Source organism: Phallusia mammillata, chromosome 7, assembly GCF_965637545.1.
Source record: "Phallusia mammillata chromosome 7, kaPhaMamm4.hap1.1, whole genome shotgun sequence".
Taxonomy (NCBI): Eukaryota; Metazoa; Chordata; class Ascidiacea; order Phlebobranchia; family Ascidiidae; genus Phallusia; species Phallusia mammillata.
Window position 1 is genome coordinate 8,987,142 of NC_137258.1, and position 17,194 is coordinate 9,004,335.

Here is a 17,194-nt window from a genome sequence, read left to right on the forward strand (position 1 = left end):
AGAACACCGAAGTACAACAAATAAATAGATCAAATATATATTTTTGTGATAATGTTTACTTCCAAGTCCGTTACAGTGACCTAATCCCGAAATAAGCGGGCTAGATAAAGTAAAAATGGCATTAATATGATATCTGTGTCACTTGTTTAAAGCGTTACGCTTGGCTGGTTTTTGCATTGTGCTTTTTAAGATGTTCTAAAAAATAGGCACTTCAACGTCCAACTCGTGTGTTTACAAAAATCTGTAACGTTTTGCCCTCTTTAAGTTGTGTGACTTCCGAAGCTGTAAGCATAAATGGGGATAAGGATTGCAAATGGAGCCAAGCCCCGTTTCTGTACGAGTATCCGGTCGCAAGGTTGGTGTTCCGATTCTACTGATTAATTTCGTCATTTAGCACTGTTGTACATGCTTTTTGTATTTTATGCAGGCCAAACGGAAGGTCTTTAATGATTATGTTTCAACTGATACATGGACAAACAAGCCCAAAAAACGCCAGAGTATGGAAAATGGTGAAACATCTGCAAAGTCTGCAAAATTAGACGGTTCTGTTGCACTGCAAAAGGAAGATATTTCCATAGAACCAGAAGCTGTAGCTACCTCAGCTGTATCTGTTACTGCTCCAAGTACTACTGAAGGTTCAGCAGAATATGATGTCAATAATCCAACTCCCACACAAGTTTCAAATACACTACATTCCTCTGAGGAACCTCAAAATTCATCAAATGACTGTCATGGTAATACTAGTACAGTTGCTGGTAATGGAAGTGGTACCACACCTATTAATGCCATGTCAGAAGAAGCAGAAAAACCTATCAAAAAGATTGGGAGGTTGAAAAACACTAGGAAGGTGTCTCGAAACACCAGGAATGTTGTCTCCTCGATAAATGGTGACAAACCGCATCGAGGTTTTTTAAGTGGAAAAAGAAGAATTGGAAAGCAGTTAAAACGAAATAACAATTCTGAGCAGAAAGTGCCAGTCCATAGTCAGAGACAAATTATGGAACAATCTGCTGAGGAAACTGAAGCAATGGCAAAGAAACATTCTTGCAAAAAAAGTGGTTGTGGAAAAGTTGGCCTGACATGCTGCATTAAAGCCACAAACCAGTAAGTCACCACATGGTGGTACTAAACTCCACATGTTACCGCATGCTATGTGGTACAAGTTTTAATAAATCAAAACATATTAAATGCTAAACTATTATTTTGTGGACTAAAGAAAGTGTTGATGGCTAGAGCTACTTGGGCTGAGGCAGTGGTTTTTATTTAAACGCTCTAATCTGGTCTGTGATACCTTTTACACATTTTCGCAGTGTTTATTAGCATACCACATTAAATACTACAAAATGTGTTACCATATTAATCGAATGCATTTTATTTAAATCAGTGAAGCTACATACAAGTTATATATTTTATTTAGGTGCATGGAAGCATCTGGCAAGTCTTCTCGCTGGTATCATATGTCACTGGAGGAACATTACTGCAATGGCTGTTTTGAGCAGTTCTATCGGATGTAGGTTGAACATCAATTTTGCTGTGTTGCGTTAATCCTGTTTTTGTGCGTTTTTCCTCACAGCAAAAATTCCGGTTGTGATGATTTTCATGAATGGAAAAGAGCATGGATGCAGAACAGCAAAGCTGATGGATCATTTAAAAACCTCACCACTTACATATCCGGTAGGCTTTAAGTTTTTCCCCTAATATTGTTTTGCCATGTTTGTATTTGACATATGTTTTATTACATGTACTAGTGTTATTGCAGAGTGCTGAATAAAATTAGCACAATAACATTTTAATGGAAATTTTGTTAAACCTTACATACTCTAATAAACATCTTCAGAACTGTAACATATGGGTTTAAAAGTTGTCTTTTTGCATGTTTAGAAAAACAACTGCCATATTGGGTACAATGCATTTCCTGTAGTCACTGGCGTTCATTGACCAACGAAGTAGAGCTCACTCCAGAGATTGTAAAAACATACACTTGTATTATGGGCAACCTTGCTAATACATTGGACGACGAATCTGAACAAGACGTCAACGACAACAAGTAGGTTTATTTACACAGGCCTGTATGACGAGACTTAACTGTGACATCACAATTGCAGGCGAGCGCCACACATTAAGTATTCTTGTTCTGAACCCAATGACCCCTCCGTGATTGCGGCGGTTGACCCCACTGTGCCCTGGATGTCTTTGTTAAACTATAGTCCGTTCCTTAAAAACAGTCCAGCGGCGCCGTTTCTCACAGGATATTACCCCGACGGCGTGGGAATGAGCGCCGTAGACACAGGTAGCATATACGTTATGCTTTTTTTGCAATTTGCTGCTATTGCGTTGAAACAGTTTTTCTCACAATACCGTGTTTTAACTTGCAGCCAACTCCCGACAACTTACTGAGTTTAATTCTGATGAAAACGACATTCTTCTACCTCCCACCTTATACGACCGAATTAAAATCGACAGGTAAGCACGAGGTTTTAATCGAAAACGGCCCTTTTTTCTTCATTAAATCTTGATATAAACCTGTCAACTTTCCGTAACAAATTGTTGCACTTTAGTCAGCGTTACTGTGACCTGAAATTGGGTTATACATGTACATTTGAAAACGTAACACACTCACAACTACGTAACCACCAGGTCTGCAACCGGGCTGCACTCATCACGTGACACGTCACCGCAGGATAATCCAAGTAGCATGATGATGTCACCGGGAGGTCGCAAACACGTGGGAAAAGAGACCAAAATATGTGGTAAGATCAAAAACAAGGCTAAGTGTTAAACAGTTAAACAACATCGCACAAGTCCTTTTTTAAATATTGGCGGAGTTGGGCATTTCGGTATTGACCACCAGGATTTCTTAAAAAAAACCTATATTGTTGTTTGGTCAGTTGAAGGTCTCAACCCGTACTTCCAGCCATTCTACAAACCTCACGAGAGAGGAAAGGCGCTCTGCATGCGGCCTGATGTGATGGAACTGGACGAAGCCGACGAGTTTCCGGAGTTTTACAAGTTTGTCAACAAAAATGTGACGAATAATAACTTAAAACATATGTAGTGTTTAACTGCTACGAATAAAAGCATTGCGACGTTCTTTGAGACATGGAGTTTGTTTAAAAAGTCTATTAAACGAAAGTTGCAAACATAAATGCAATTGGAGTTGTGTATATAATGTTGTAACACTAAAATACACGTAGTATACAAGCTACATATTTTCTGTGTCTATAAACCGAAAATGTTTAGCAGTAGAAATTAACTTCCTACCATAGCCTCAAACTGAAGTTAAACCTCATTGTTTATTCACTGCCCAGGGACCAAACTGTGTACCTGGCAATCCGAAATCTTATAATCGCTTTGTGGACACTCAACCCCCGTCGAATCATCACCCCAGCATACTGTTGTCAGCATCTAATCACCAGGAGTTTGACCCGAGCTCGCCTATGTGCTCTGGTTGTTCCACGTATCCTGGACTTCACTGTAAGGAAAGGTCTGGTCAACTCGGGTGTACTCGGATTGCCTCCTGAGCTATCAAATGACCCTGCAGCTGGACGGAAACGCGGAACACTGCCACATGCGTATAGCAACCAGAAGGTTCGTTGGACGGTTGGACACATGTGTCTTAATGGGTTTCCGTTGGAATTTGTTATCTTTTTTGTAAATGTGTTGTCAAGTAAATTTGTCACAAAACACTTGAAGCCAAATTAATATCATTTTGGCCGAGGTAAGTCGAATCAGTTGTATGTGATTACGATTATTTTTGTGTCGAATTGTCGGAATACTTATCTGTATGGCGTAAACATATGTGTAAAACAAAAAATCCTGTTTGGAGAGACACGACGTGTGCAACTAAACTTACTTCTCGATGGCAGTTGTGGTCGCCATGGCCTGCTGTAAAAATACAAACCTCATTTCACGTATACGGAGCTTACATTACCCGCTACAAAATAAACCAACGGACGAAAATCGTTTTTGACATCCTGTCCCTAATTTATTCTTTGTCAGGTTATCGTGATCGGTGCTGGACCGGCAGGACTCGCCGCTGCCCGCCAACTTCACAACTTCGGCTGTGACGTCATCTGTGTGGAAGCCCGTGACCGCATCGGTGGGCGGGTACACGATGATTGGTCGTTGGATGGTGTTTGTGTTGGCAGAGGGGCGCAAATTATCAACGGGTAGGTGTTTGTTGTGTAAGTAACTTAAACTGGAAGGAATATAACATTATCACCACAATACAAGTTCAATAGAGTTGCTCTTTTAGTGGGACATCTGTTATGTTACATACAAAACTTGAAGTTAAATGTAAACGCATATTTATATTTAAATAAGCTTCTCAAGAATTTATTGTGCTCAAAGTTCGTTACGAAGCAACGTGTGGTTCTTTAATGCCATCTGCTCTATCAAAGCCTGTATTGAGTTACTTTTTAAATGTTAAAGCTGATCCTGATTTAGTTGCTGTTATTGGGTAAAAAGTATATTTGCGTAACACACTAATTGACGAAAAAGAACAAACACGTGCTACGTCCTGGTAAATTGTGTTGTCTCTTTTGTAAACATTTTATTTAAGATCAGTTCGGTAAAGGGCAGTGGTTCTCAAAGGATGTGCCCTTGGAGGTAACCAGGTGCGCCCCACGATAACGGAAAATTTATTCACATAATATCATCCTGAACTTTCATGACTATTGTTTTCTATCACTGGTCCATCAGGAAGTTTGGGTTATTTTGTAGGTGCACCCTGGAGTTTGCGAAACACCGGTTTAGGGTATCAAAAATATTCATTTGGAAAAGCTATGTTTTTCGATATCCCATGATTTATCTACTTTATTTTTCTTGAACTGCAGATGCGTGAACAATCCTCTCGCCATGGTATCACATCAACTCGGATTGGGAATGCACGTTTTGCAAGCCCGTTGCGATCTGTATGATGGCGCCAACGAGCGACCTGTGGGCAGACGACGATCGAAAAATGTGTCGAGTGCTGCTATCTCCGCTGAGTGTGACAAACGCATGGAGTTTCACTTCAACGCATTGCTAGATATCATCGTTGAATGGCGACAAGCTCAGGACGAAGATGCGTGTGATTGTTCCCTAGGAGGTAAGTTAAAACTCGGGAAGAAAAATACTTGTTTGCATATGTCGGTTTAGGGTTTGCTTTTTAGGTATAACTTGCGTTATGTTTAAGCAGTTTCTTACAAATTTGTTTATTTTTTTATGTAGGATTTTAAGAGTGGTTTCCAACTCTTTCTGACAAACTACTCACCACATAAAATATTTCTAATCCTTCATAATTTAACGCATCAAATTAGATCGGTAACGCCAAATTAAACAAACAACATTTAGGATACGACTTTACTTCGACCTTCAATGCCCTGCCCCGGAACTTCTTTGTTTGAATCTACATGCTAAAATAAATTTGAAAATCTAACCCTGAAGTTAAAGTTTTTACGCTGCTTATGCTGGGAATCCTTCCTATCGGGAAACCACTGGTCTAAATATTAGTTTTGGGTAAACACAATGTGGTTTTTATGTGCTTGGGTATATTTTGCAGAAAAGATAGCCGAAGCGCACAAGGAGTGGATTGCGCAGAGTGGTTTGGCTTTCTCGAAGCTTGAAGAAAGAATCTTGAATTTTCACGTTGGAAATCTAGAGTTTGCGTGCGGAGCAAATCTGGACAAGGTTCGATTTTTAAAAATGCCACTTGTTTTTTTTTGCTAAATTATTTGAAGTGTCGGCACCTATTTATGAAGCACAATCAGTCAATCAGTTTTAAGAGTATTTTAGCGCCACAGTCTTAAATCTTGAAGAAAGCATTTTGCCGATGTTGCGTTAAAAAAAAAATTAACACCACATGCTCCCATATAATTACAGGTTTCAGCTTTTCACTGGGATCAAAATGAAATATTCGCACAATTCAGCGGTGATCACGCCTTCGTGCCTTATGGATTTGGAACACAACTAGAATCACTAGCCTATGGACTTGACATCAAATATAACATGCCGGTAGCCTCCTAGATCTAGTTCCAAAATTCAAAAAAACATACGGTGGTCACCCAGTCAGAACCACTTAAGTTATCAACATCTTTAAAATACACATAATTTAAACTTAAGAAACCCCCAGCTAGATGCTTAGTAAATGAAGAGGGACGAATGACTGTTTTTCGTGAACTGTAATTCATCTTTTTTAAGTAGTTTTAGATTTCTTCATAAAAATTCAACACCAAAACGAACAAAAAATATTGCTGTTACTTTGAATAAATGTTATAATGTACTTTAGGTCGCAGAAATTCGTCACGCTGAATCAGAAGTCGAAGTAACAACAACAAATGGGGAAAGTTTTAAAGCAGACCGCGTCCTTGTCACAGTCCCACTTGCTGTGTTACGGTAAATAAAGCGATTAACGATTTTTGGCATGGTTTGTGTACTAACGACTTGTATCTCCCTATGGTCCTTTAGATCCGGTTCAATCCAGTTTAAACCTGCGCTTCCTGAAGGAAAAACAAAGGCCATGCAACGTCTAGGATGCGGTTGCATTGAGAAGATTGCACTACAATTCCCCAACAGGTAAAATAATAATGAGATGTTGCTGGAAAAAGCCGTTCTTGACCAGTAAGAAAATATCCTCCTCCTCTATGTTGAAATGCAATTTGTGTGTCAAATACTACAGTAGTTGTGTCAAAGCAAATATGCCATGTTTCTTATTTGTTGTTTGGTTGTAACTGGTTTCTATTTCTGTTACATTGCACAACGAAAAACACGGACTGATTTAAGTGTACTGACAGCTTTAGTTAAGTATACGCTTTCTATTTAGATTTTGGGATGAAAAGATTGCTGGAGCCAATTATTTTGGTTACGTGCCGTCTGGTTCCAATTTGAAGGGATTTTGCACTGTGTTTTACGATATTCCCTATCCACAGGTAAGTTCCAATATAGATTTGATTAACAGACGAATTTAAAAAACGTTTTTTTTTGGTTTTTACAAAACTGTATTAAATATAAACAAACAAATCGTAATGGTGGAGTTGTACAGTTTATGTCAACTTTTATTATTCAGTGTGAGAAGAGCAACGTGTTGATGAGTGTAATATCTGGGGACGCAGCAGAACAAGCACGAAGCATGAGCGATGAGAAAATTGTAGAGGTCGCTCTTTCGATTCTCGCCAACGTATTTCCAGAACAGGTCAGTATGGCTATTCGCAACCACGCCCAATGTACAGATTTGACTGGGCCCAAACTAGAAAACTGCATTCATTCAATGCGCCACAACATACAGTTGTAATAGTGCTGAGGTCCAAACGACCTTGCGTAATGCACAATACATATTTAATAATTTATTCCTTTTCAGGATAATTCGCAATGAGTTTACTCACATTAGTGAGCTAGTGGTTGCTATCATTGTGAGATCAAACACGACCATATTTGCAGAGAAGAGAATATTTGGATATTATTTTTTAGAATATTGAACATGTACACATCGGTTAACGTTTTTCGTTTTTTAAAGGAAATACCGAAACCTGTCAGTCACTTCGTCACAAGGTGGAAGGACGACCCTTACGCACAGATGGCATATAGTTATGTTTGTACTGGAGGAAGCGGAGATGATTATGATGAGCTTGCCAAGGAAATTGACAATCGGGTTTTCTTCGCAGGCGAGGTGTGAATTTTTGTTTTTAAGTTGGTTGTTTTTTTACGTTGATTTACATAATCTAAATGAATTGTGCAGATATAAAGTGCATGTAGTGCGGTTTTGTTAATTAGAACAATTAAACAATAATATGTATTGATCATTATTACAGATCGGGCAAATTTCGCCGTTTTTTTTACTCTTTGTTTCCCATGGTTTTCCCGTTAGCCACAATACAATGAAATTTGTCATACGTTATTATGTCTATACCTATATAAATCAAATGACAAATGATTTTCGTCAATTGAGCATTTGCAAAACAATGGTGATTTTTACATACCAATTGCTGTACGTGACCCTGCTGTGTATACTGTCGTGTTTGACCTGCAGCTTAATCATCAACTTAGTTGCCTAATGAAAAGCACATTCTACCACCTTAGCATGTGTTGGCGATCCTTGCTTCTACCTACGGAAACAACTGAGGCATAAATGTATTTGGCAAATGCAAAATACGCTTGGGTAATTTCAACCCCACCGAAGTGTATTTTTGTTGTAGAATAACATTTCATTCGTTTTGGGAATCATTCTTTGACATTCAAAGATGGCTTGCCGCTAAACAGATGAATCAGTCGATCTTTACGATTGTGGTTTATACCTAGGTTATTTTTTTCAAGGGTACAAATCGACATTTTCCACAAACCGTCACTGGCGCATATCTCAGCGGATTGCGTGAAGCGGCCAAGATTGCGGCAGCAAACGCTGGTTGAACGATTTGCCCGGAGTTGTAAGGATGAAGCAACTAAAGAGTGACACAACTTTTAACACTGTGCAAGGCTTATATCATGCCGAGGACAGGACAGTGGTACTTTGTATTGACTCCCGACTTCGCTTGTAGTAAGCTTGTGGTTTTTGTAATGAAATGCATCGCATTGGGCTTTAGAAAGACTGCAATCTGAACAGTGTACAAATACCTCAATAATTTGGCACCGTTTCGGCCAGGTGCTTGCTGATCACAAGCCTAGTTACGCAACATCGAGTTTATTATGTTGTTTTGTTCGAAAGCTAGCACAGAATAGATTTAGACTCATGTCACAGCTATTCCGGCAATTAGTCTCCCATTATGAAACATGTTTATGTGAATTGTACACTGCTTATTACAAAATGACCAGCAAAATGTACAAACTGTTCGGTACCAAAGTAACTTGTCTTTTTGATTGATACAGATTTTTTGTAAAAGAAAGTTTTTTGTTATAGATTTTTTTTCATTTGCCGCATGTTTTTTGTGCTTTTGTTTGCATCAAGTGGATCTCTTGTGTGTGATTTACATATTAAGTTTAGTGGAATACAATACCTGCGCACATAAAACAGTACTTATTACAATGGTACTCAAAACGCAATGGAAAAAATGATTTTTTGCCATAGGGGTTACCAACTAATTTTAAATATTTCCAATTGTTTTGAATAGAACAGCTAAATCTCTCTGTGTCTCATACAGTCGGTGCGCAGCAGACTCCACGTGTAGGCGACAAATAAAGGCTATGTCTGTTCAGCGTGCACCTTCTGCAGCAAGCAAGCTTTGCTGAAGAGCTTTCAGTCTCGTTTCGCATGGGTGCACATGGTCAATGGTGTTGCACCATAGTGCGCTTGAAATTGGTCTGTGGCATTGTTGTCGGGGTTAAGGTGAAGCTGGGCGATGGGGTTGAGTGAGATGAGAGATAGAGAACGAGAAATAGAGGAACACTAAAACAATTAATAGGTTTCTATTGAGAGTAAATTCTAGTTGGTCCCAGCCAAGGCTTGTGCAAAGTCGCAAGTAGTATATTTTAAAGTAATTTGAATCTAATATTTTTAAATATTGTTTGCTCCGGTTAGCTTTGTGTAGCTGAGTTCCATCTGCATTTGTGTAGTAAATCTTGTTTTATGCAGTTTGGTTACTGCTCAATTGCAACAAACAATGTATTTTTACTGTACAACGGTTTTACGCAGGTCCGTGAATCATTTAGGCCCTAAATTTTAGGGGAAAAATCAATTGGGATAGGACTGGGAAACAGAGTTCAGCACTATAGCTAGGTGGCAAGTCTGAATCAAGTTGAGTGCTTTTAAAGATCGTTTTCAAGTATTTGAAACGAGCAGGCCAAGCCTCCCATCTACCGTCTGTGGTTTGCCCTAATCCAAATAATTTAGCAGTAGCCTATATTGTGACATAAAGCAAAGATTAAAAAGTCGTTTGGAAACGAGCCTCTCAAAAGTGCGCTGACAGTTAAACGTTGTGCCTCTTTACATACTTCAAATACCTGACACTACCAGTGCAATAAAGCTTGGAGTACATTAGATGAAAATCCACAAACCAGACTTGGACAACTAGATAATTCTAGTTGTCTAGTTGGGCAAATTAGAGCAAAATGGCGGTAATTGTAGTTCTAATCTAATTTAGAATTATCGAGTAAGCTCTAATTCTAATTCTAATCTAATTCACAGTTTTCCCAAAATTGCTAGTTTGTCCAACGGCACTTTTAGGCATGTGATCTGAGCATGCATTTTTTAACCATAACGCACAAAACCATGCAATTAACAAGACCAAACTACATCACTGAAACACGTTTATCAGTGAAATTTGGCACTCAGCTCCGTTTAAACACGTTTTAGACGCACCGAATCGTATTGTTTTAAATGTGCAAATCTACAAGTTTAAATTTGAAACAAACTAAAGTTGATTGGCTTAAATCTAATTCTAGTTTGAATTCTAGTTTAATTTCTAGATTTTGAGAAAATTCTAATTCTAATTCTAATCTAATTTGCAAAAAAAGGAGATGCTCTAATTTTAATTCTAATCTAATTTGAAAAACCGAAAAAAAATCTAGTTGTCCAAGTCTGCCACAAACCAGGCGACTCTGATAAGAGTAACCTCGCTCCAAGCAAACAATTCAACGACCAACCATATCGCGAGGCGTTGCAACTTTTTTCCTACATGTTTATTCACAACCCACAGAGTTGTACCGTAGCCGGTACAGTGCATAGAAACTACAAGTACTCCTTGAACATGACAAAGCGTACGCACTGTACTGTTGGCTGTGATGTGATCAAAAACCGTTTGGCAATATAGATCCAATCTTTCTTTAAGTTTCTTTTGTCGGTTGAACTAGAAAGCAGTTCTATCAGTAATATTTTGTTGGCAACTGGAATAGGTATTTCAGTCAAAAATAACAATTTTAGGTTTAAGTTCTTTGTATACCAAAGTTTATGTACTCTGAAGATGCATGTTTTGTTTGTTTTGAGACTTTTTAACAGAATCAGGTTGCCATTAGTTAACACATTAAGGAACAATGCCTACCTATAAACTTTGCTACTTCGACATTCGCGGATTGGGCGAAATGATTCGTCTCATGTTCAAAGATGCTGGTGTTGAGTTTGAAGACTGCCGAGTAAATTTCAACGACTGGACTCCGATAAAACCAAGTAAGTGGCAAAAAACAGTACATATATAACCTGCATTACAAGTATAGATTTATATTGGATTATTTTTGCAGCGATGCCTTTTGGTAAAATGCCTGTGTTATTTGTGGACGGCAAACCGTTGGCCCACAGTCGAGCAATTGTGCGGTATCTTGCAAGAGAGTTAAATTATTCCGGGCAAAATTCGTTCGAAACAGGAGAGATTGACGTCTGGTTTGAAACTTTGTTTGAGTTATTCGACAAACTTCCATGGTCGGAAAATGATGAAACTAAAAAGGTAAGTCGAGTATAGGCTAAGAAGTCGAGACGTAATGCTTACTACGTCATTGTTTCCAGGCGGAGCTAATCATCAAGTTTATGAAGGAAGAGGCAGGGCCAAAATTTGAGAAACTGGAAGCGCAGATCAAGGCAAATGGTGGGCCATATGTGATGGGCAAGGTATGTCGGACTTTTATGTGATCGTTTGTGTAAAAATGTTCGCTGCTAAAAGTTAAACTTTAGAAAGTCCCTATTGTCCTCATACTTGGAATGTGGTTGGATATTTACCGTCATCAGACCACTTCGGCGTAGTTTTTATTAGAGATGTACCGAATATTCGGTTTGCCGAATTTATTCGGCCGAATCGGCCACTTTTGCAAAGATTCGGTTTCGGCCGAATAATTTGTTGCGATTCGGCGGAAACCGAATCTTTTATGAACACACATTTGAAGCGTTAAGCGTGTCTTTCCTGCTAAGTACATCAGTTATTATATTTTTTACCACATTATCGTTTTCCCCACTGCAGACAACTAAATAGTAATTTATTGTCGGGTTGGAAATTATGCTTAAGGCAATGTTAAACCCCACAGAACTGAAATAAGGACGAAACACAACCATTCTGCACTAATTGCCTGGTAGATAAACTAATGTTTTCATGTCAAACGCGTACCGTACGACTTCGCGTGACGTCATAAATGATTCGGTTGATTCGGCCGAATTTATTCGGCAAAACCGCCGAATATTCGGTTTCGGTCGAATCGAAATTTCGCCGATTCGGTACATCACTAGTTTTTATCACAACAAAAGGACAGCCATACGATCCTATGCTAATTTCTTTGTCACCAGCAGATGAGACCTGATATTGGTCGAAACAGTGTGTCTGGTCTAAAACTTATCAAAATCTTATACTTTTCTTAAGAGTGCATGATTAAAAATTTATTACCTTTAATTTGGTTTTAGGAAAGTAACTTTCGATATAACTTTCCTAATAGTCATGTTCAAATAACATTGTGTCTTATTTTAGAACGCGACATTTGTCGATTTTGCGATGTTGGGGCTTGCCGACCTGTTTCTGAGTAAGTTTAAAATCGCACTTGATGATTATCCGGGAGTCATGAAGCAGCTTAAAGCAATGAGAGAAAGGCCAAACGTGGCGGCATGGATTGCCAAAAGACCAAGCAGTGATTTTTAAGCGGCAGTCATTTGTAATAATGACTCGTATGTCGGCTATTTTCCAATAAATCAATTTCATGTACATTATCGGTTGGTTATTTGCGTCTCTCATAGCCAGTTTTGTTGCACAAAAACAAGCAAAAACTCTGCATGGCTCATGAGTGACTAAGCAAATATTTGGCTTCAATATATGACTTGGCAAATATGGCCGACGTGACTATAATGTCTTGGAATAGTCCTGTGGCGGTTAGAGATAACGTGCTGCTTTAATTATGTTTGACGTCCATTGGTATTTGTTTTAGATGCCACAGCAAACATGCGCCACATAACTTTACCATCATGTGTCACTATGCTTGTTGCGTCCAAGTGCACGTGAACAAAATAAGATACGATGACGCAGCAAAATCTCGCAATGTAAGCAAGTTCTCGAAGCAATCGTGGTATGTTGTGGAGACGCGGCAACGTATCGTTACTAAATGAGGTGTGGCCGTTGCCACTGCGCCCTAAAGCATGGCATGCGTGACCGACTGGAGCATGACTAATGTTCTTTCATCCGTTGCCAAGTAATCAATCACCTTCTCTTGCTTAAAGCCTGCGGCACGAACGGAAACGTATGGCTGCGCATGCGCGTGTAGAAAAGACTGAGCATTGGACCCAGGGCGTGTACAAGGCTGTGTACAAGGAAGTTCGATTTGGTATTGTTTTGCAGCTAACAGAATTTACACAGAACTAAGAAACCTGTATTTGTCAACATGCCTGTATACACGTTAACATACTTTCCTGCCCGTGGTATTGTTTTGCAGCTAACAGAATTTACACAGAACTAAGAAACCTGTATTTGTCAACATGCCTGTATACACGTTAACATACTTTCCTGCCCGAGGTATCGCCGAGATGTCTCGGTATGTGTTTGCAGAGGCTGGTGTGCAATACGAAGACATTCGCGTTACAGGAGACGAATGGCCGAAACTGAAGCCAAGTGAGTAGCTTTTTAATTCAAAGTAAACAAATTTGAAACTGTTTTGACCTATAAGATTTTTTCACTGTCGCTGAAAGAAAGACACAGGGGCCTTACACGCAAGTGTAGCTTGGTTTCAGCTCACTGTTATCTATGTATTTGTATTAATATATGTAACCGGTGTTCTTACGTTACAGTTTTTAGCAAATCATGTCAATTTTGCTATACTGTACAGTAGCAGAAACAGGCCTCTGACGCTAATTTACAAGCTAACGGCGGCTGTGTGCAGACTTGGACAACTCGATAATTCTAGTTATCTAATTCGTCAAATTAGAGCAAAATGGCGGTAATTCTAATTCCAATCTAATTTAGACATACCGAGTAAGCTCTATTTCTAATTCTAGTCCAATTCACAATTTTCCCCAAAACGCTAGTTTGTCCAACACAGTGGTTCCCAAACTTTTTCATATTTTTTTCTAAACGGTCCCTTTGCCATTATTTCGAGGGCTCGCGGTCCTTAAGCCTCATAAAAACGAAAGTTGATTGCAGGATTTTAGCTAGTTGTGCAAAATTGCGCATAACAATCATTCAAAGACAGCATGTGACATCACAAACAGGACAAAAAATATTACGATTGTGCGCGAACAATTGCATTTTTGATAGTTGTCATTCAATAAAGGCCATTGTTTAGCAATGGAGACAGTCGATTCTCAATTCTACTTTGATTTAAACTTATTTAGTGGCACAAACTGACGCCAAATAAGATTATAGAATTACTTCAACCGCTTCGCGGTCCCCCCAAAATTGCCTCACGGACCCATAAAGGACCGCGGACCCCAGTTTGGGAACCGCTGGTCTAACAGCATTTTTATGCATGTAATACAAGTATGCGTTTTATGTCCAAAGCGAACATAGCTATGTCACCAACAAGGCCAACCCACATCATTGAAACATGTAAACGAGTTTTAACCACGCTGAATTATACAGTTCAAAACGTGTAAATCGTGGAGTTTAAATTTGCAATGTACTACAGTTGGTTGGTTTTAAATCTAATTCTAGTTCGAATTCTAGTTTAATTTATGTTTTTTTTAAAAAAAGTGGTAATTCTAATTCTAATATAATTTGTAAAAACTGGGATGCTCTAGTTTTAATTCTAATCTTATTTGAAAAAACGAAAAAAAATCTAGTTGTCCAAGTCTGGCTGTGTGGGAACGCCCGGAATGAATTTGGTCAAATTGATAAACCATACAAAAAAAATTACAGACACACCCTTCGGCAAAATGCCGTATTTAACTGTGGACGGCAAATATGTCGCCCATAGCCGTGCCATTGTTCGCTTCCTGGGCAGAGAATTTCGTTTGGATGGAGAAGATTCATTAACCGCTGCTAGACTCGATGTATGGATAGAACAACTATTTGAAACCTACTCTTCTATGCCTTGGACGGAAGAGGACGAAGACCAAAAGGTATTATAGACCAGCGGTCGGCAACCTTTTTATGACTGCCGACCGTTTTTGATACTGAATTTTTATCGCGGACCGGCCTTTAAAAAACTACAAATATTTAGCAATGAAAACGCACAAATTCGTTTATCATCGCCGGGATACATGGGCAAAATGTTTTAAAGTATTTAGCTTGAAAAACTATACGGCCCGGTAAAGAACTCGTCGCGGACCGGCGGTTGCCAATCACTGTTATAGACGAGGTTAGAAATCATATGCTCATCACACCGAATGATATGTTTTTTGTAGGCTAAGTTGCTGGCAACGTGGGAAAAAGAGACTCTTGCGCCAAAGCTTGAGAAGTTAGAGGCGGAAATAAATGCGGCTGGAGGTCCTTTTTTCCTTGGCAAGGTAATTAATCTTTTCAGTTTTCTATCATTTTTCAGTCGGAAGACTCAAAATAAACTATGCACAATTTGAAAAACATTGCACGCGAGTTGCAGTGGCCAGGCGTTATGCTTAATTTCAAAACATATCATTATGCCTTACAGGATGTTTCCATTTTGGATTTTGTCATTTTGCCAATTTGCGAATTTATGAAAGGAAAGTGGAACCTTGACTTGGCGCAGTTCTGCACGTTGACGAAGCTAAGGGAAGCCGTGGCTGCTCGACCAAACATCGCTGCCTGGATCAAGAATCGCCCCGAAACTCCATTGTAGCACATTTAATCGTTGTTTTGTTTGTTGTTTAAATATCGAAAATTGGTCGATTTGTCTCATAATAAAATTGCATGATACACACTCACAATATAATACAGGGTTTCTTGTGGGTTAGCTTTTCAATTGCCGATGGGTCTATTTCTTGGTCTAGTCTAGCCATTCACCTAAGGCAGTGGTGGCCAAACTACGGCCCGCGGGCCGCATCCGGCCCCCAGTCCTGTTTCATCCGGCCCGCCAAACACATTGCCTGGTTTTTTTTCCAAGCACCATATTTACCACTGTGAACAAGCAGTTCAACAGCGCTGGCTGCTACTAGCAGTAGCTTGTGGCACGCGTTGTTATTTTTAGAATAAATGCCCTTGCAGCGTTATTTTTAGAACAGTCTGCCAACCACGACGTATGACGTAACTACAATAATATATATTTTAATAAAGATGGCAACCAGTTACGACAAATTTTACGTAAAACTCATTTAATCCGGCCCTCCAGTGGCAAGACAGTTGCAAATTTGACGCTCTGGTAAAAAAGTTTGGCCACCCCTGACCTAAGGTATAAGGATAGGTGGTACGAAGCGATAGAGAAAGTTGTCAGGTGGTACGCGGTCGGTATAAGATTGAGAACCACTGTTTTAATCAACTTGTATTGAGTTTATTTGAGTTTTTCGTGATCGTTTGTCTAAAAATGTTTGCAGCTAAAAGTGTCGTCTGATTCCTAACTTTGACCCAGTTTGTTCACAACATTAAAAACGGCTATACTAGCATATGCGACCCAAATCACCAGTATATAAGACCTTTATAGGTCGAAAGAAGTGTGTCTTGTTAAAAGCTTATACTTATCATTAAACAAAAATGCTTAGATACAGTGCATTTCTCAAGAGTGCATGATATCAAATTTATTACCTTTAATTTGGTTTTTAAAAAGTCAACTTTCCTAAAAGTAATTTTCTATCTATATTATGTGTTACTTACAACGTGACGTTTGTCGATTTTGAGATGTTGGGGCTTGTCGATCTGTTTCTAAGTAAGTTTAAAATTGCACTTGATGATTATCCAGGAGTCACGAAGCAGCTTAAAGCAATGAGAGAACGGCCAAACGTGGCGGCATGGATTGCCAAAAGACCAAGCAGTGATTTTTAAACGGCAGACATTTGCAACAATGACTCGCATGTCGGCTATTTTCCAATAAATCAACTTCATGTACATTGTCGGTTGGTTATTTGCGCCTCTCATAGCCAGTTTTGTTGCACAACAACGAGTAAATCTTTGCATGGATCTATGACTAAGCAAATATTTAGCTTCAATATGACTTGGCAAATATGACCGACGTGACTAATGTCTTGGAATAGTCCTGTGGCGCTTACAGATAACGTGCTGCTTTAATTATGTCCGATGTCCATTGATATTTGTATAAGATGACACAGCAAACATGTGGAACATGACACATCGAAATCCCGAACTATAAGCAAGTTCTCGAAGCAATCGTGGTATGTTGTGGTTAAGACGCGACAACGCATCGTTACTAAATGAGGTGTGGCCGATGCCACTGCGCAGTGAAGCATGGCGCACGCGACCGACTC

The 17,194-nt window shown here is 39.2% G+C and overlaps 3 protein-coding genes across 3 annotated transcripts; all 3 read left to right on the top strand.

Annotated features, from left to right (window-relative positions):
* Window positions 1-171: 171 nt before the first annotated feature.
* LOC145237092 (lysine-specific histone demethylase 2-like) lies at window positions 172-8,985 on the top strand. Its single transcript, XM_080099831.1, has 20 exons — window positions 172-355; window positions 428-1,104; window positions 1,418-1,510; window positions 1,574-1,674; window positions 1,882-2,047; window positions 2,106-2,290; window positions 2,376-2,463; window positions 2,638-2,750; window positions 2,889-3,009; window positions 3,309-3,588; window positions 4,000-4,169; window positions 4,836-5,089; window positions 5,543-5,670; window positions 5,863-5,994; window positions 6,269-6,375; window positions 6,448-6,555; window positions 6,803-6,908; window positions 7,046-7,171; window positions 7,493-7,645; window positions 8,290-8,985. Exons 1-20 carry the CDS (start codon window positions 314-316, stop codon window positions 8,380-8,382), a joined length of 3,243 nt encoding a protein of 1,080 aa, XP_079955957.1. The 5' UTR covers window positions 172-313; the 3' UTR covers window positions 8,383-8,985.
* Window positions 8,986-9,415: 430 nt separating this feature from the next.
* LOC145237096 (glutathione S-transferase 1-like) lies at window positions 9,416-12,581 on the top strand. The gene is made up of 4 exons (XM_080099835.1): window positions 9,416-11,071; window positions 11,143-11,345; window positions 11,405-11,506; window positions 12,351-12,581. The coding sequence occupies exons 1-4, from the start codon at window positions 10,939-10,941 to the stop codon at window positions 12,516-12,518; spliced, it is 606 nt and encodes a 201-aa protein (XP_079955961.1). The 5' UTR covers window positions 9,416-10,938; the 3' UTR covers window positions 12,519-12,581.
* Window positions 12,582-12,642: 61 nt separating this feature from the next.
* Window positions 12,643-15,711, top strand: LOC145237095 (hematopoietic prostaglandin D synthase-like). Its single transcript, XM_080099834.1, has 4 exons — window positions 12,643-13,478; window positions 14,721-14,923; window positions 15,209-15,310; window positions 15,451-15,711. The coding sequence occupies exons 1-4, from the start codon at window positions 13,346-13,348 to the stop codon at window positions 15,616-15,618; spliced, it is 606 nt and encodes a 201-aa protein (XP_079955960.1). The 5' UTR covers window positions 12,643-13,345; the 3' UTR covers window positions 15,619-15,711.
* Window positions 15,712-17,194: the final 1,483 nt, after the last annotated feature.